Source organism: Megalops cyprinoides, chromosome 9 (assembly GCF_013368585.1).
Source record: "Megalops cyprinoides isolate fMegCyp1 chromosome 9, fMegCyp1.pri, whole genome shotgun sequence".
Taxonomy (NCBI): domain Eukaryota; kingdom Metazoa; phylum Chordata; class Actinopteri; order Elopiformes; family Megalopidae; genus Megalops; species Megalops cyprinoides.
Window position 1 is genome coordinate 31,410,719 of NC_050591.1, and position 18,565 is coordinate 31,429,283.

General features: G+C 51.5%; 1 protein-coding gene across 9 annotated transcripts in view; it reads left to right on the forward strand.

Annotated features, from left to right (window-relative positions):
- Positions 1-18,565, forward strand: part of robo2 (roundabout, axon guidance receptor, homolog 2 (Drosophila)) — a 399,514-nt gene that overhangs the window by 204,334 nt on the left and 176,615 nt on the right. For all 9 annotated transcript variants that reach the window (XM_036536231.1, XM_036536226.1, XM_036536232.1 and 6 more), the window contains exon 2: positions 2,468-2,794. In XM_036536231.1, the coding sequence (XP_036392124.1) occupies positions 2,476-2,794 (319 nt within the window). In that variant the 5' untranslated portion in view covers positions 2,468-2,475. The remainder of the gene's footprint in view (positions 1-2,467; positions 2,795-18,565) is intronic.

Below are 18,565 nucleotides of genomic sequence, written 5' to 3' on the forward strand. Positions count from 1 at the left end.
AATCATTTTTGGTCTTACTGTCATAAGATCCTGCCAAGCACATTTATAGAAAGATGAATCCATTCTGACACTTCCAGGTCATAAGCATGAGCACGCGGCCGACGGGGTGAGACCAGGGACTTTTAACCAGTTATAGCAGAGGCGACATGCTGGTGTTCCTTATAACGTGTAACAATTACACACCCGTTTGTTCCGGCGTCGTGAGAAAACGATAACAGAAATGGCAATTATGCCGCCGCTTGTTCAGATCTCTGAATGAAATCTCTGGTGTGCGGCGCAGGGAAAGGGCACTTGAACGGCGTTCTCGCACTCGGCAACGGCTCCCACCCGCTACCCTGACGATGGAGCAGCTGCTTTTGGAAGAGGATTCTGCCAGCTGCCCTCACGGGTGGCACTGAGGGCTCTTTGAAGCTTGCCATGTTGTTTGTATGGGCACCAGGTCAGGATAATGGAGGTTAATAATTACAGGGGGTTGGGGGCGGGGGGCTGGGGGTGAGGCGTCAGTTGTAGAGGCGTCGGATTTGGCTGGTTGTAATCAGCAAAGAGGACCAGCTGGCCCTCTCTGACCCACAGGCCGGTGAGAATATTGAACTGTTTTCTAATAAAGGAGTTCAGTAAGGTTTTGTGTACAACTGTCAGGACTGTAGGAATATTGTAGGAGATGTATGTTGAGTTGTTAACTAATAGTCTAAACTCCCACAATTGGTGGTATGTCTTAGATGGATTTCAGTTTGAGAAGTGTTCACGGGGGAAGGAGAGGAAAGGGTCGCTCTGATTACCATGTAGGAGGGAACATCACTCTTTTCCAGTGTCTACCTCTGATTTTGACTGTAGATCTGTTCTCCATGGCAGAAAACATCATAGGAGCACTGCACCAAAGACTACAGTTAATTATGCTGTTCCTTCCTATAAGACAGCCTGTATTTTTCAAGCTGCAAATTGATCTCAGTGCTCCCAGTTCAATAAACAGCATGGAAGTCTAAATGCATTTCATGGAATAAGTGTGCTGCAAAGGACCCTGGGTGATGTAGTTTACTAACATGCACATTTTTACTCTGAATCTCTTGAAAATAACCTCATATCATATCCTATTACCATTCTACAGCTCATAAGTAGGGATGACATTTCTTAGCCAATGTAATTTCTGATTCAATACTGAGCAGATCTTTATATTATACGCATGGGTTAATTTAGCTAAAACTGTGAATAGGACAAGCTAGCCACATTATGTAACGATAAGTGAATTTGTGGAGAATCTGCACAGTATTGATCCGAAGAAGGCAACCACGGTGTGTTTGGCTTGTTACCAAACCTTAGCCCTGGGTGGAGTAATGTCTTTCACAGGCAACGGACCATGTGCTTGATTCAGAATCGATCGCTCCACAAAAGTCAGACAGGTCATTTTTTTGGATCCAACTGCCACTTAGAATTTTTAGTGGCTTTAAAGAGGAGCAGAAACAAACCTTGCAAAGAGCAGGAGAGTGCAGACCGGCACTCTGACTTTTGCGTACATGCTTATAGTATGAGGTGCGGGGAGAGATGAGGAAATTCTGAGGATGCTAGGATTATGGGAAACGGGCAGAACAGGTCCTGCAAAGGCCAGCTCTGTTTGGCTGCGCGCTTGTTGGCTGCGTGGATCGAGCTCTATTGTCTTTTGTATCCCCGGAGCCTCAGTGATGTAAATTCGGAGCCGGGGCTCGCGTCTCTTATCTCCTGGTGGAAGACACGGCCAGAGACGCGCGGCGCACTTTCACAGAGGGGGGCATTATCATAACCGCCAGACTTGCATTGCGGCAGAAGCGTCACCCGGCACATAAAAGACACGTCTGATGCTGGGAGCTGCTGCGGATTAGCATTTTCACACAGAGCGAGGCTGCTTAATTTTCACAGAGGACGGAGGATGATGAGGCAGGAAGGCCTTCAAGAAGAGCAGCCCCTTTGAATGGTGTGTCCGTAAACACTGCACCTTAAATAATCTCCTTAGCTGCTGTTTAGGACTTCATTCAGCTGGTTCTGAGAGTGTGTGCGCAAGCAGATATTGAGTTCTGGGGAAATTCGTCTATAAGGTATCTCCTGTCTCTCACACCTTTGGGTCCAATTACCCACAGTTCTCTGCAGACTTGTTGGAGAGGGCCAGATGGCCAAATGTGTGTGTTAAAGCTATCTGTGTGGGTTGCCAAGGCAGGTGGTACCTGCTTGTCAACTGTGGATGGGTTGTGAGCGGTCGAACAGACAGGGGCAGGCTGAGGGCAGCAGAGACACACACACACACCTTTTTAAAAATAACAGGCAACCATGTCAGTGTCATCTGTACTCTCAGGGATGAGATTTACTTTTCCAAAAAGGTGAAAGTGTCAGTTACCAGGGAGAAGGTGTGCGAGTGGCAGACTGGGCACACAGGGGAATGATGAAGTGTAATTTAGGGTGTCACTCCTAATCTCTCTCCCCCCCTCCGCTATGTCCCCAGGATCGCGTATGCGCCAGGAGGACTCCGCGCCCCGGATCGTGGAGCACCCCTCCGACCTGATCGTGTCCAAGGGGGAGCCGGCCACCCTCAACTGCAAGGCGGAGGGGCGGCCCACCCCGACCGTGGAGTGGTACAAGGACGGGGAGCGGGTGGAGACGGACAAAGACGACCCCCGCTCGCACCGCATGCTGCTGCCCAGCGGCTCCCTCTTCTTCCTGCGCATCGTCCACGGCCGTCGCAGCAAGCCGGACGAGGGCAGCTACGTCTGCGTCGCCCGCAACTACCTGGGGGAGGCGGTCAGCCGCAATGCGTCGCTGGAAGTGGCATGTGAGTCCCGCCCTTTTTTCTTAACTTCTCTCATTTTCCTCACAGACAAAATGTGAACAAAACCATCTGTCAGTCAGTTTTCTTTGTGAGTGGCATACTTCATGTAGAGTATACTGTTATTGAGCATAATATGCTATTAAGTCACCAGGTGAGAAACAGGGGCTTTAGGGTTGTTAGTTTGCTCAGAGTCACTTGGTCTAAGCGTGGAATGACTGGGTTTATGACCACAGAAGAAGAGGAAGGTGGGGCATGCAGTTATTTCACGCCGTCGCTGTGCTCTCTAGTTAATAATTTCATTACTTGAGGGTGCAATTTCACTCCCCTGAATGACGGGAAATGTCGCTGCCTGAAATAAACAATATTCAGACGAAATCGCGGGGCCCTCGGAACAGGGACGGCTGATTAGACTCTTTAAATAGAGTTTGTTTCCGTGACGCTTGAGAGCACTTTGGTTGTTTCCTGGCTGTTTACTTCCCCGTAAGGCCCCGCAAACACAAACGGGTGACATAGCTGGGGTGCGTGTTTCGTTTCCTCGTGACACGGCCCGGGCTGCAGGCGGGAGGAGGAGGACGGAGTCTGTTTAACCGTGGTAGCTGTACTGTAGCGGATAGAGGAGAGTGGAGTCCGTTTAACAGCGGTTAATGTAGTGAAGTGGAAAGGTGAGGATGAAGTCCGCTTAAAAGTGGTAACGGTAATGTAGAAGAGAGAGGAGAGTGGAGTCTAACAGTGGTAACTGTACTCTAGCAGATACAGGGGAATAGATTGTTTGACAGTAGTAAATATAATGTAGTATATAATGTAGTAGACAGAGGAAAATAGAATCTGTTCAAAAGTGGTAACTGTAGTGTAGTAGATGGAGGAGAATGGAGTCTTTTTAAACAGTGTTAATTGTACTGTAGTAGGAAAGAGAGAAGTCTGTTTAACATAAGAGTGGTTACTGTATTTTGAATGGTGATATTGTCTGTAATATTTTTGTGTATTTTGGAGGGGGGTGATATGATCTTAGCCATGCTTGAAGAAATGGGGGTAATTTTGTCTTGGCAGCAGCATAAAACAGTATTTTGGCGAGGGCTGATTTTTTCTGGTGTATGTTTTTTTTGGTGGCTGGGCGTCTTGGTGGTGTGTTTAACGAGCCTGGTCGGCCCCCAGGCGGGGGGGAGGGGGCAGGAATAATAAAAGGAGGGATGAATGGGAGCGACGGGTGCAGATGAAAAAAAGGAGGACACCTGACACGGGTGTGCAGGGGTCGGCCAGGGGGGCGTGGGGTGGTGGTGGTGGTGGGGGGGTGACGAGCTGCACCTGACCCACCGATCGCCTTACCTTTGAAACTGAGCTGGCCAGGTCGCCGTGCTGACCCGGCCCCCTTCCCACAGCCGTTCCCATGGCGAGGCCGAAGGGGACGTCACCTGGGGCCACTCAGAGGCCACCGCCGCACGTCATGGGAGAGGCAGGCTGACGGAACGTTCCGGGAATATCCTGGGAAAGCCAAACGCTGATCCTGTGTAAATATTCAGGGAATGTTAGCAGAGCCTCCGTTCGATTCAACTGTCTCAACATCTAAATGGGAAAAAATGACTTCAGCGCCCATAAAACTTGTAATGCTCATAAAACACAAAATTGTCAGCAGCCAGTAAAATAATATTCAGTTACAATATACGGTGCCGCATTTTGTTACTACATATAGAGTCTAACCATTATTACAAAAAAATTTAAAAATTCTGCCTTTGAATGAATGTAGAGTGAATATCTGTGGTGTAGACTGAGATTGCTCTGTCAGTGCCTATAGCTGCCTCTTTCCCTAGCTGCTCCTGGCCATGGGCACTCTTTTTTTTTTTTGCTTTTTCGGTCCGTTCCGGAACTTGTGCGGGACCCTTTCCTGGTGCAAGCAGGGCGGCGGTGAGCAGGGCGGCAGCAAGTGGGGCTGCCAGCTTTCAGGTCATTAGAAGCAAAACGGTATTGGACTGAGGCCGCCAGGGATTCGGCTGGGGTCCGGGCCGCTTAGGCGAGCGGCTTTCATGAAGTCTGTCCCTCCAGTGATCAATAACCCCCGCGCTTTCTTATGCATTGTTATGAAAATAGAAGCGTCCTGAAGGGGGAAGAAAAAAGACGGTAAGTATTAAAAAAGAGATTCACAGAATCGATTTGCGGGAACTTCCTTGCTCTTTCCAGGACCTGGAGAGTCAGAGTTTAGTGTGTTTTTTTTTGGGGAGGGGGGGTGAGGCAGAAGACAGAAGTGGAGGCCGGATTACAGTTTAGTTGTGGTGGGAGAATGGCACTGCTTCTTTGCAGCAATTATGTGCATGAGGGTCAGCGATGGGAGGGGTGGAGGGGGGTGTGAGGAGAATGGGAGGGGTTGTTGCCGTGGCCAACTGCCTCTGATCTCGTCTCAGTCCCTCCCCAGAGCCGCTGTGCAGCCCCCAGGTGCTAACTGTGTGACAGCAGCTTGATCTATCGATCGCTGTAAGAGGGGTCTCCGAGCCTAAATGAAAATTCATGAAAAATTGATGAAGTCTCTAGATTATTCTTTTATTTTTTTCCACTCTTCTGCTCTTCCCCTCCTTTGCTGCCGGGGGGGGTTTAAATGAGGTGTTGAATGCTTTAGTGCCTGCGAGGTGAAGGGTCAAAGGTCAGAGGTTACCAGGATAGGGGATAAAGTGGAGTGAAAGAAGGGGAAGGGGGGGGGGGGTATGAGTATTAATATGATGGAAAATATGGTGAGATGCTGATGGAAAATGTAGAATATTCCTTTGAGCTTTCGGCTTTCTGCTGTCTGGGTGGTGAGAGCAGCCAGCTGTAGGCAGAATCAGAGATGAGCCTGGCTTCTCCCCGCAATCACAATACAGACGAATACTCCTATGAGCACGGCTGGCATTGCCAGAGGTTGCATCAGTAGTAGAGAAAGCAATCCTAAAGTTAACAGTTACAGGTGCAGCAGCAGTGCAAGCACTGGGGGTCGCGGTATTGGCGGTGGTCATCTTTAATTGCCAGTGGTTGTATTTAATCTATGTGTCCTTCAGTCCCCCCCCCTTTTTTTCTTGGACACCACCCCTCCTCACCCGTATGAATGAGTGAGCAGAATCCCAGTGTGATAATTGAATTGCAGCTTAGAAACAGATTGAACTCAGCGTCCAAGTGGCTGATGCGGGTTACCAGTCGCCGGACACCAAGCTGGGCGGGACCCCGCCTAGATATGAACGGGGGGTTGGAGGGGTGGGGGGGGGACTCTGGGAAGAGCCCTGCATTATTTATAGAGGACAGATTGCGTGGATGTGGCCGAGTTTAGCTCCTTGAGAGGCCCCACCTGTGTTAATAAATAAGTGAGCAGATGCACAGTGGGGATAAATACGGATGCCCCTGTGATGTGTGGGTCGCGTTGAGTGACGAACGGCAGAGAGGCGCAGAGGTGACGGCACCAGGGGTCATGTGACAGGAAGTGAGAGGGGTTGTATTTCACAATGTTTCTGTGCTATTTTTCCCCGCTGCCACTGCATTTTTGATTTATATGGGACAGCTTGGGAAACAGAAAGACTGCTCAGGGACTGCTGGGTATGTCAGGTTACCATTACATGCCTAAAGACATACCATAGCAGGCAGACTTCAGTGAGGGATGTGCAGGCCAGGGGCATCTCTGTGAACACAGTCTGTTCATTAAGTGACAATACTTGCTGAGGGCGGCAAGTCAAGTAGAAAATGCTAATGCGTTCATATTTATTTAGACTCTATATGGCGGTGGGATATACGCAAGGGAAACAATGTTCCTTTAATTGTGCGTGGCTCAGATGTTGTTTGTCGTGTGTGTGCACGTGCATGTGTATGTATGTGCACACGCGTGTGTGTGTTTGAGAAAGAGTGTGTTTCATGGTCTGTTAAGAAAAATAGAGGTGAAGAAGTTCAAGGAGGGGGACGACTCCTCGCTGCCTCATTCGCCACGTAACCTTTAAAAAATGCAAATGACACAGGACTGAAACAGATGTCTCGGGCTCGCGCTAAATGCCGCTCGGAACGGGATTGGATGACTTTTAAAAGGTCCTTTGATATCGTCTAATGCGCCACTTCTGCAATTAAGCAAATCGTTAGGTAGCATTTGGTGCTCGTACAACAAGGTAATTAGCAGAAAAATGAAGCTGGGAGCGCGGGCGTGGGAGCGGAGCCTCAAGCTGTTCCTGGTGTGTCCGGCGTGAGGGAGAGAGAGCGCAACCGGCCTCGTCATCCCGGCCAGGTGCGGAGCTGTTCTGTAACCTGGCGTGTGTGTGTGTGTGTGTGTGTGTGTGTGTGTGTGTGTGTCTACATGTTTGTGTCTGTGTCTGTGTGTTACTTCATGTGGTCTATATGTCTGTCATGTGGCGTGGTGTGTCTGTAGTCAGGTGCTGAGGATGCTGGGATATTTCAGGGTGTGGTATTCTGGTGCGCACTGCGCAGTTTTCCCGGTGAAAGTGATTAAGCTCACCTCGGAGGGATGCAGGAATGCGGGCGACGTGGGGGTGCGGAATGCGGCCGGCCGATAAGAGGGGTGTGGAGCGCGGGACAGCGGGAGAGGAGCATCTGCTCCTGATAGGGTGCATAAAAAACCCTGATTGGACATGTCAGAGCGTTATATCGGCGGTGCAGAGTGCAGCTCACCTCCACACGGAGCTGGCCTTATCTTCTGCTCCGAACACAGACGCCCCCCGCTGTCTCCCCTCACTGCCAGAGTGACACACAGCCACGCAGAAGGCCGGCTTATCCATTCCACCAATCATAGAGGGCGGCCCGAGCGGCTGGGAAGATGGCTGTCGCAAATTACGGGTTTATTTACCATCTGAGTGTGTGTTTGTCCCAGCCGTGGGGTAGGGCCCATCTCCTCCTCCTCATCCATCTTCCATTCCAAACAATGCGTCCAGAAACGAGTCTGCCACAGAGATGGGAAGAAATGCAGAGGAGGCGAATCAGGGAGTAGATAAATCACTCCCCCCCGCGCCCCTCTGCCCTCCCCGGTCCTGAAATTCAGGTGCGGCCCCATCCCCACTCTGACCTTCGGCCACCATAGCGACGCAGCCACCAATCGGAATCAGAAGACGTCAAGCACGCCTTGACGGTTCCCAGAATTTGAGGGCGGAACAGACTCCACGTGTCCTCGTGGTCTCTGACCTCCCGTTTCCATGGCATGAAATATGGTCACTCTGCGCCGCCGAGATCATCGGCACACCTGGCCCGGGGGCGTCCGCACGGACAGCGGGGTGACAGGAGAAACAGAACCTGGGAAGGAGCGGGGGAGACAGAGACGGAGAGCGGGGCGCTTGTGGGGGGGGGGGGGGGGGCGAGGGGTGCCTTGCTTAATGAGATCCAGGCGAGGCATGACCCCGTGACCCCCCCTCCGTTCCTCAGCATCCCTGCATCCATCTCCCCTCTCCCGGGCGTCCCTCAAGGCGGAGAGGTGGAGTGTAAAAACGGGATTAAACAAGTGTGAATAAACACACGGTGCCCTGCGCTCCGTCACCGCTGCCGACAGGCGCCCGACGGCGGCCGAGTGAGCTGTCAGAGCAGCGGAGTGAGGGTGCTGAGCCAGCCTCTTCCCGCCGCCATTAGCGCCGGCAAGATGAAGCACCCGTCTCCCCGTGTTTTGTTGTGTTTACTTTTTTCCTCCCCCACCGACTCCCCCGCCACCCTCTCTCGCTGGCTGTTATTGATGGCCTCCCCGGTTTGACGATGCGGGCTTCTCCCTCTGTCTCTGTGACCCCCCCCCCGTCGCACACACCAGTGTAGCCACCTGCGCTCACACACAGGTGTGATATGCACCCCCTGGGCCGCCATCTCCAGCCGGAGCGAGGCAGACTCCCGCAGGTCCGGTGCGCACCCCCCGCGTGTCCGTCTGACCGTCTGCCCCCTCCTCTCCTCTCCCTTCAGCCTGTCCCCTCCTCTGATGTGAGCAATTTGAGATGCAGAGCTGGCTGTGAATAATTGAAGACCTTCAGGCTGACTATTGATCTGCTTTAGCATGAGGAGAGTTCGGAAGGCCCCCGCTTTCCGGGGTGCCTCTGAGCAGTGCCGCCACCCCGAGTACTTCACTCCTCTTTGTGTGTGTGTGTGTGTTTGAGGGAGAGAGATGAAGAGAGAGGGGAAAAGCGAGAAAACATAGCCCTACAGAACAAGCATTTGTCTTTTGGAATTGTGTTTGGCAGTTTAAAACAGCGTTTGAACCTATGGAACATCCACACTATGCAGGTAGCTGGCCAGGAACAGGTGTGGAATGGTGCTTCACAGCTAGCTATGTTATCCAGGAGAAAAACATAATTGAAAATGGCTGGTCGGCTTCATAGTGTGGACGAAGAACGGTAGAAGCTCGGCAGCTACGGTGTGCGACACAATTGACATCTTTCATTTCGTTCTCCTCGGCGGGGCCCACCACACAAGTGAGTAATAATAATATTAATAGAAATGTCCAACCCCAAATCATGTCCCGTCAGAACTGCGGCCACCAGTGTGTCCAGGCGGGATTGAATCCGCTGACCCCTGAAGAACCCTTACCTCCCCCCCATCCCACCCGGATCTCTGTCAGTAGTAATTCCTTAACCCACTCCTCTGGTGTGTGTCCCCCCCCGCCACCCCGATAAACCTGTCCCGCCCGTGGCCCAGACCCTCCCCTGACCCCTCACCGCCGGGACCCCTCTGTGGGGCCCCCCGGGACTCCACCAGCGCCTGTAATCCATCACGTGTTGAGGTGGGGGGGGGGGGGGTGGAGGCCCGGTGCGGCAGGAGAGGGGAGGTGAAATTGATTCCCTGTGCTGGTGAATGGTGGTGTTGTTGCAGCGTGGTGGCCGCAGTTCAGGCACCTGCAGCCTCTCTGCACACTGTGGGAGAGACAGCCAGGATGAGGCCACGGTGATTATGGCCCCTTCTTATTGCTTTGCTGGGTTAAAACCAGCTGTGGACTTCAGCTGCTTGATGGATAGTTCCTCACAGACCAACCCCCGAATACACACACACATACACACACACACACAGACAGATATACAAATACACTCAAAACACACGCACACGCACACACACACACACACACACACACACACAGATATACAAATACACTCAACACACACACATACACACACGCACACACACAGATATACAAATACACTCAACACACACAGATATACAAATACGCTCAACACACACACACACACGCACACACATACACACACATATACACACAGATATACAAATACACTCAACACACACACATACACACGCACACACACACAGATATACAAATACGCTCAACACACACACACACATGCACACACATACACACACATATACACACAGATACTCACACACATACACGCACACACACAGATACTCGCACACATACACGCACACACACAGATACCCGCACACATACACGCACACACACAGATATCCGCACACATACACGCACACATACACGCCCGCTCCCACATGGCCACACAGACAGCGGGGTCAGGACAGGTCTGCTGACATCTCTGCCCCTCGTGGATCATGTGGAATGTTTCGTCTCGGCGGGGAGCCGGGACTCTCGGAGCGTTTACATTCCATTCGCCGATCAGGGTAATCTGTAGCGCGCCATCCGTCCCCGAGTCCAGCAACTGCAGCGCATAAACAGCTCCGCGCCGGGCAGGCACGCTGACCCCCGCCTGCTACAGAGCAGAGTGCGTTCAACACTATGGCGGCTGTGTGCACTGTGGGTAAACATGTTAACCTCGTACTACAGAACAGACCTCATTCAACACTATTACAGCTGTATATGCTCTGGGTAGGCATGCTGACCTCCTCATACTACAGAACAGAGAGCGTTCGACACTGTGGTGGCTGCATATGCTCTGCCCAAGCACGCTGACCCCGGCACACTACAGGATAGGCTGCGTTTGACACTATGGCGGCTATGTGGTTTCTGGGTAAGCAAGCTGACCCGCACACAGTACAGAACAGGCCGCACTTGACACTGTGGCGGCTGTGAGGATTTGGGGGGGGGGGGTGTTTTTCTCGGCGGATCGTCACTCATTTCGCCCCTTTGAAGTACGCCTTTGAGAGAGGAGCTGTCGGAGAGCACCGACATGGTGACCTACGGCGCGGTGTACGTTTCCCGTCCAGGGACCGTCCCCCAAATTCATCCCCCGGCAACTGCGCCTCACCCCTCCAGGCAAGGGCTCCTCCAGACTTATGGTTTGTCAGAATTTGTTATGACTTGTAGTGATCTCTCAATAGCGCGGACAGATATTGTGTTTGTCTTGGGTTACGCTCATTGTAAAGGACACCGATTGGGCATTGGGGTCCTGAACAGCTGCGGGGTAAAGATGTAACCCGATCCCCCCCACCGCTCCCTCCTCCTTCTCGAGCCCCCCCCCCGGATTCACCGGCGTTTGAAAGTGATCCGGGCGACGTCCTGACCATGCAGGAAAGGAACGGGAAGGTATTAAATTTTAAGCACAGGATCTCCAAGACAGCTGTGGGGCCTGATTTTGACCACACCGCTGCAACGTTGAAAATAAAAAAAATAGTTATTTTTTTCTGGATAATCTGTATTCTGAAAAAAAAACAGCTATTTGTTAAAGCACTTGAACTCTGACCTCCGGACTTTGCACAAGTTTTTCTGGGTTAGGCTGTTTGCCAACCAAGTAATCAATACAATAAAAAATGCACTATAAATAAAACCCATAAACTGTATCCAAATCTCAGTCTCTATTTCTCTCTCTGTCTCTCCCTATCTCTCTGTCCCCTGTCTCTCGCTATGTAAAATTATTCATATTACGTAGTGTTTCTATGTTAGTTACTGGATGGTGATGCCACTGAGGAGGGCGGTGTCGTGTTTGATGACTGTGTTTACCCTTTAAGGTCACCTCAGCTGAAACAGGGTGAAAGGGTACCTGCTTCACCGTTCGGAGCAGCTTGCCTCAGGGCTAGCGGTGCTCAGAGCGGGGTCGCTTCAGGTGAAAGCGCGCCGCTCTCCTGGCAGGACGTTGAGCTCAATTCGAGTGTCCATCCTCTGAGCCTTCTCACAATCCTCCGTATGCTGCAGCAGACTCAACATCAGCTCAGGGGACAGGTGCACGGTGATGACATCATATCCAGTGGGACAGGAGCGTGGTGATGACATCACATTCAGCATGGCAGGTTCTGTGTGGGTTCAGTGAGGATGTGGCAGGCAGGATGACTAACGGGTTCTGAACCAGGGGAGATCCAACAGGGAGATCCGACGAAGAGACCGAACAATGGGCAGAGAGACGGGAGAGAGTCCACTGACACACACACACACACACACACACACACAAAGGCTTGTACGCAAGCTGCAGTGCTGCTAAAGGGCAGCCGCTCTGAAAACAGAGCGCTCTATTGAAATGCAAAGCAGAGTCTTATCTACCCTGTGTTCTTTGCTGGTCCCCATGCTTTACACTGTCCAGGGCAAATCTATTACCCTGGAGTGGTGTTGCATTGGGAAAAAAAGTGTCCTATTGTGTATGCACCGTTGGGGAGATATTTCTTCAGGTTTATTGCAGAATTGCACATTACATATTTACACTTTTTATCTATCTTATTGTTTCCTTTTTAGACTCATTAGTGTGGACGTGTAATTGGGCTTTGACAGGATTAAAAAGGATCCTGCCTTCGTTTTTTTTTTTTTTTTACTCCCCTTCCTACCCCTCCTCAGCTGTCCTCTCCTCTTTTCCCCCCTCACATCCTCTCCTTTCCTCTCCCCTCCTCTTCTCCTCTCCTCCTCTCCTGTCCTCTCACCTCCTCTCCTCCTCTCTCCATTCAAAGACTGTCATTACCCTGCTGGAAATGACCCTACCCTACAACTTGCACTCTCTACGAGCACAATAATTTGACTGTTCCCCCGTGCCCAGCTATTCCAGACACTTGGGATAGACTGCTGTGGATTAACCTTGTGTTTTGGTGTGTAAAGTGGCAATTCTGGGACCGATCCATAACCACAATGGGGGCCGTTAACAGTAGCCGCTCTGTTTTCGGGTTTGTTTTGTCATCACAATGGGTTCATTCAGCCAATCAGATCGCACAATAGCGCCGCATTTTAATGTCGGCACTGAATCATCCCGGGTGACGTGGTAATCGCGGGTGTTTGTCTCGGAACCACATAGATCGCGTTACTCTGCAGGAAATTAAATCAAACGATGCTGAGCGATCACCAAGGGTGTGAGGCTGACTGATGACATGATTCATCTGACTAGATGAATCCTTGGAAAACATTAAAGCTCTCCGGTTGGAGCCAGGCATTCTGCTATACGTTTGTCACACAAAGGGAGCATGGTGATGTGAGGCCTGTGTGTGAGGGGATGTGGTATCTGAATTCAGGCAGTTTAGGGGCGATTGGACAGAACCTGGGCTGGGCTTGGATTTGCCGGCGCTTTCTGCTACTGGCAGCCTGTGGAACAGGCCCATTGGCAAAAAAACAACAGGAGCAAAGTAAACCCTAGGCCCCGGGATCGTAATTTGATGTAAGGAACAGCTTAATTGCTGCGCGCAGACGATGCTGTTACATTAAACTTGAAATTTAAGCACTCCCATTTTTTTTTCTATTGTGCCTGTGAGGGCCCCTGTGGAGTTTGTTTCAAAAAGACAAATAAATTGCAGCCCCTGACACGGCGAGTCGCATGCTCGGCCAGGCGCTGACGGAGACAGCACAGCTCCGCAGGAAATGCGCCGCATGGATCCGGAGCAGAGCCATGCAATTAGTGACCCGCTCGCTGAAAACTTACACGCCTGTAATGGCAGGCTTAATGTTAAATTTTTATTTAAATGCTCTCACACATGTGCGTGCGCACACAAATGGGTTAGAATGAAAGCTTGTTGTTTGACTCGTGGTTTTAATTTAGCGCAGACTCCTTCTTTGCGATTGGTCCTTATCTTTGGATGTTGCAATTTAGCAAAAGCAGATCATTTTTTCCACAGTTTTTGAAAGGTAATACTTGCTTCATTTAATTGTTTTCACTTGATATGAGGCAAATTGTGTTGTGACTAGTTTGCATTGAGGCTTATGTCTGCTGGGTATGAGGACATTTCTTTTCAAATAGTCTTTTCGAAAAGACAGCAAAAATATGTATATGTGTGTGTGGGTGTGTTTGTGTGTGTGTGTGTGTGTGTGTGTGTGTGTGTGTGTTTGTGTGTGTGTGTGTGTGATTGTGTGCGTTTGTGTGTGTGTGTGTGTGTGTGTGTGTGTGTGTGTGTGTGTGTGTGTGTGTGTGTGTGTGGGTGTGTTTGTGTGTGTGTGTGTGTGTGTGTGTGTGTGTGTGTGTGTGTGTGTGTGTGTGTGTGGGTGTGTTTGTGTGTGTGTGTGTGTGTGTGTGTGTGTGTGTGTGTGTGTGTGTGTGTGGGTGTGTTTGTGTGTGTGTGTGTGTGTGTGTGTGTGTGTGTGTGTGTTTGTGTGTGTGTGTGTGTGTGTGTGTGTGTGTGTGTGTGTGTTTGTGTGTGTGTGTGTGTGTTGAGTTCAGGAGCACCACATAGTTTCACATTGACCTAATCCACTGTTACTGCCTGCATGTTTCTGCATGATGACCTCTGTGAGAGAGAGAGGCTTAAGAGAAGGGGGTGGGAAGAGCAGGGGAGAGACAGAGAGGAGGGGCGAAAACAAGAGAAAGGCAAAGGAAATGCAGATCGTGAATTTGCACACTGACACAGTGGGAGAGAGCAAGAGGAAAGGTCAGCAATGGGGGGATGAAAGCGGAGAAAGAGAGGAGATGGCTGGCGTGAGAGACGGATGGAAATGTGTCGAGGGTCTTTGTGGAACAGGGGGTGCTCTACAAGGGGTTCAGAGAGCCCCATGTCGAAAACTGACCTTGAACTGTTGGGGAAATCAGTGAGGGGGAGGAGGGGGTGGCAGCTATGGCAAACATGGATATATAGAGAGCAGAACAGATATTTTCCTGATAAATGGATTTTTATTCACCTGACTGACAGTAATTAAGTGATGGGATTTGCCTAATCCCACCTTGCGTGTTAGATTGAGCATGTGGAGTAAATACATAGCGTTACGTGTCCGGTCTTGATTTGTGGAACAGAAAACAAGATGGCCTCAGGGAGGTGCTCTGGATATATAGCCAGGTCCATTTCCATTAAAGGAGGCGCAGATAGGCGATAGGAGGCCTTAATGGCCAACCTCTGCCCCACCCCTGGGCGTGACCCCTGGCTGACCCCTGATTGACCTCTGGCTGACAGACTAAACGGTGATCCCCCAGCCCGGTAAGCATCTCAGGAATACAGTGCTAATAAAGTTAGGCGCTGTCTAATTGAAAGATGTATGAAGGGTGACATGTGTGGGGTGGGGTGGGTGTCAGGGTTATGCGGGTGTCGGGGGGGAGGGAGATGTGCAGATAACCTGATTACGGCCGCCAGTGGATGGATGAGGCGCGTCGTGGTGTGGGGGGGTTATGCGCGGGACGGCCACTCCGTCAGCGGACTCTGTCATAGTCAGGGAGATGATTACAAGATTGTTAAAGAGGTGAAACGGAACCCGGGGTCAGTGCTAATAGACCGATCAGACCCGTGGGTTAGCGTAGCATCGCAGTCACGGCCGAGGCCGTCGGTTTGGGTTCAGGGCTGATGGACGGGGTGGTTACCAGCCGCAGCTGAAGGTTGAAGGTTACGGCTGCTGGCTGAGTCTCTCATTATTTTAGACTTTTAGCCTGTGGCAGGGTTTATAATCAGGCCAGCCCCTGGGAAAGTTTGGCTTCCTCAGTTGTAAGGAATTAAGAAGTTCTGAAATACGCATCACTGTAAGCAATAATAAGCTGGCAAAGCAGCCACTGCAGACCAATTGGCTACGTGTGTTTGCATCCTTGTTGGCTCAGTACTTCATTACATTTAATTGGGGGTCTGCTGCTCCGCTTACAGTTTGACGAAGATGTAATTTTGCTGCCCAATGTGAGAAGTTAAGGGATTCCGGTGGAATAAATAAATAAATGCTCTGTCTCTCTGTTATCCTGTGATTTGAGGTAATCTCTGTTCCCCCAGTGCAGTAAAGTTTTTTCTGTGTATTTCTCATCATTTTTATTGTTATGTTTTTATTTTTATATAAAAAATATAGAAATAGCAAATCGTAATTGTCTTAAAATTTTTGGTTCCCATTATTCTTTTCCCATCTTGTTTTATATATTTTTATGTGGGGACTGAATTTATTTTGGAAAAAAATTGCAAAAAAAGTGTGTAATAATAAGCTAAAGAAAAAAATAACATCACACACTGGTCGGTTATACTGTCGCCACGGCTACCCTTTCAGCACCTGTCCTCCTTCCAGTTCCAGCACTGATCCTCCTTCTGTCTGGTGGACTGCAGGTACCCGAGCGCCTGTGGATGATAACCATCCAGCCCATCACCCCCCACCCCCCACCCCCTCCGGGCTGCAGGAGCAGATAGCAGAGGGATGACTCGCCGCTAATGAAATTAGCCGCCTTTCTCATAAGCTATAATAAGTCGCTTGACACGATTAAGGGTGGTGGGGAGGGTAGGAGGGAAGGGGGGGGTCGGGAGGGAAGGGGGGGGGGGTCGGGAGGGGGGGATAAAATGCGTCTCAAATCACCCACTGGTGCCAACAGGGGTGTTGATTGTCATAAATATTCCTATCACCCTCTGCCCCCCCCACATCTCACCACCTCAGGCTAAATCCACAAGCCACCAGGCCCCCAGCCCCCACAACTCCCATCCTCTCTCTGAGCCTCCTTTGCCTATTTGTTTGTGAATAGCTGGTTGACAGTACATGAGCTGGGGGGGTGAGTGGTGTGGGGGGGGGGTTACCGACGAAGCTCTGTCATTAACTCTGTTGAGTGACAGACGTGGGACAGGCCAAGGAGCTGCCCCGGTCCGCACCCCCACTGGGTGCCCCCCTCACCCCCCCGTCACTCATCATCTCCCCTCCTCCCCTCCATCCCGGCCCCCCTGTCCTCTGGGACCCATCCCGCTCTGGATGCGCTCCATTCCAGCTCAGACAAATGGGGCACCACGCTGACTCTGAAGTCATGCAAGCTAAGAGCCCAAAATACATATCATTCATTATTATTATTTATGTGCTTTGGAGGACGTCCCGCTATGGGGCGAGTCTCGCCCAAGCTATTAGTCATTTATATGACTGGATGTCTGCTGACAAGGCTCAGATGCTGTGCCTCTCTGTGAAAGGTGCGGCGGGGCTAGCTCACCTGAGGACTGGAACCTGCAACCTCTCTAACTGTGCCATGCCGCCCCTCCCCCTCCAGGCAGGTGGAGGTAGGGGAGAGGCAGGTGTGATTTGGAGCTCTCCCTGCGTGCTCTCTGATCGCTGCGTCGTTCCTCACAGCCCGTCCAGCGCGGGTGTGGGGTGGGTGAACGCTGCCAGGGTGTTGGGCGGCACTGAGCAGGGGCCGACGCGTTTGTTATTGACACCCTGCTCATCGCGAGTGGCTGGCTGGGAGGGGAGGGGGGCGCGGTCTGTTGTTGTTGTTGTCGACACCGTGGTGGCGCGCGCGGCGGCGGCTGCCCCCATCCTCATTAATCACAGGTCCTGCACTTGCGCCCTGACAGCTTGCAACCTGGTGCCCGCCGAGCCCCCCTCTGGTGCATTCTGGGAAGGCGTCGGGCCAGTCGCCGTGCGGCGGAGAAGAGCGGGCCAGCCTTGGCAGCTGCTGGCGGATTAACCCCCCACACACACCCCCCCCCCCCACCCGCACCCCCACAACACCCCCTGTCTGTCCCATCCCGACCTCGCATGTTTTGATAAGCATGGCTAAAGGTCAATGAATTTGCCAGGTCGCCGCGGCAACCCCTGACAGCATCAAATGTCACGGAGTTGGCCGCCCATGACACTTCTGTCAGCGCGTCAGGAGAAAAGTCAGCGTGCTGCAGATCCGCTTCTTGCCCGGGTGCCGAGGAAATAAGAAGGAGGGGTGGGGGGAGGAGGGAAAGGGGCTGGGGGGGGGCACCGCATTAGTGGCCGTGCTGCCCTGCTCCACCATCTGCCCGAGAACGCCGGGTGCAAAAGCTAGTGATGTCACAGTCCAGCTGATCCTGTCTCAGGGTTATAATGTGATGTGGACTGAAGGCGTTGCAAGTCCGCCATCTCTTCTCTTGCTGGCCTGTAGGCTGGGGTCCCAGCTGGGCAAGGCCGGGGTCACGAGCAGCGTCGCGGTCTAGTTGTGTCACGAGCTCACGGCTGACCTGCCACTCGCGTCTAATTGGACGGGATGAGCTCGTGGGAAGCTCAAAGCTTACTGACCCTCTCCTCTGGTTGCTTCTCTCCGTTTCTCCTGATCAGACAGCACTTCCTCAGATGGCACTTTGCGGGAATAGCTAGAGAGACTCTTTTTCTCTCTCTTTTTGGCTCTTATTATGGAGGATTTTTTGCATGTCAGTGGAAAACCATATTAAAATGCGTTTTGATTTATTAGGCCTAAAGTTAGAAAATGCTGTCTTGGTGAATTCTGCAGTCTGTGCCGTCCCACTACCTCACATTAAGGGAAGGGGGGGGTGGGGAACAGTGATGGAGGAGGGGACGAGGCAGCACTTATCTCCCTGACAGTAAAGGTCAGCTGGAGGTCAGGAGAGGGAGCAATGGTCAGGGATGCGGACCCTGTCCCGGGCCCTGCCCATAGCCACAGCTGGGGCACAGCAGGCCTGTGTCAGACCAGGACCAGAACTTTGATCCAAATCCCCGCACCAGAACCCAGAGCGGCAGCTTGCTCATTCTTGTCTTGTGTTTACATCATTTCATTCATATCAAATTATCAAAGCTGAAGTTCCTTGTTGGGATTTGTCACTTGGCAGGAAGATTGTGCTTTTAAT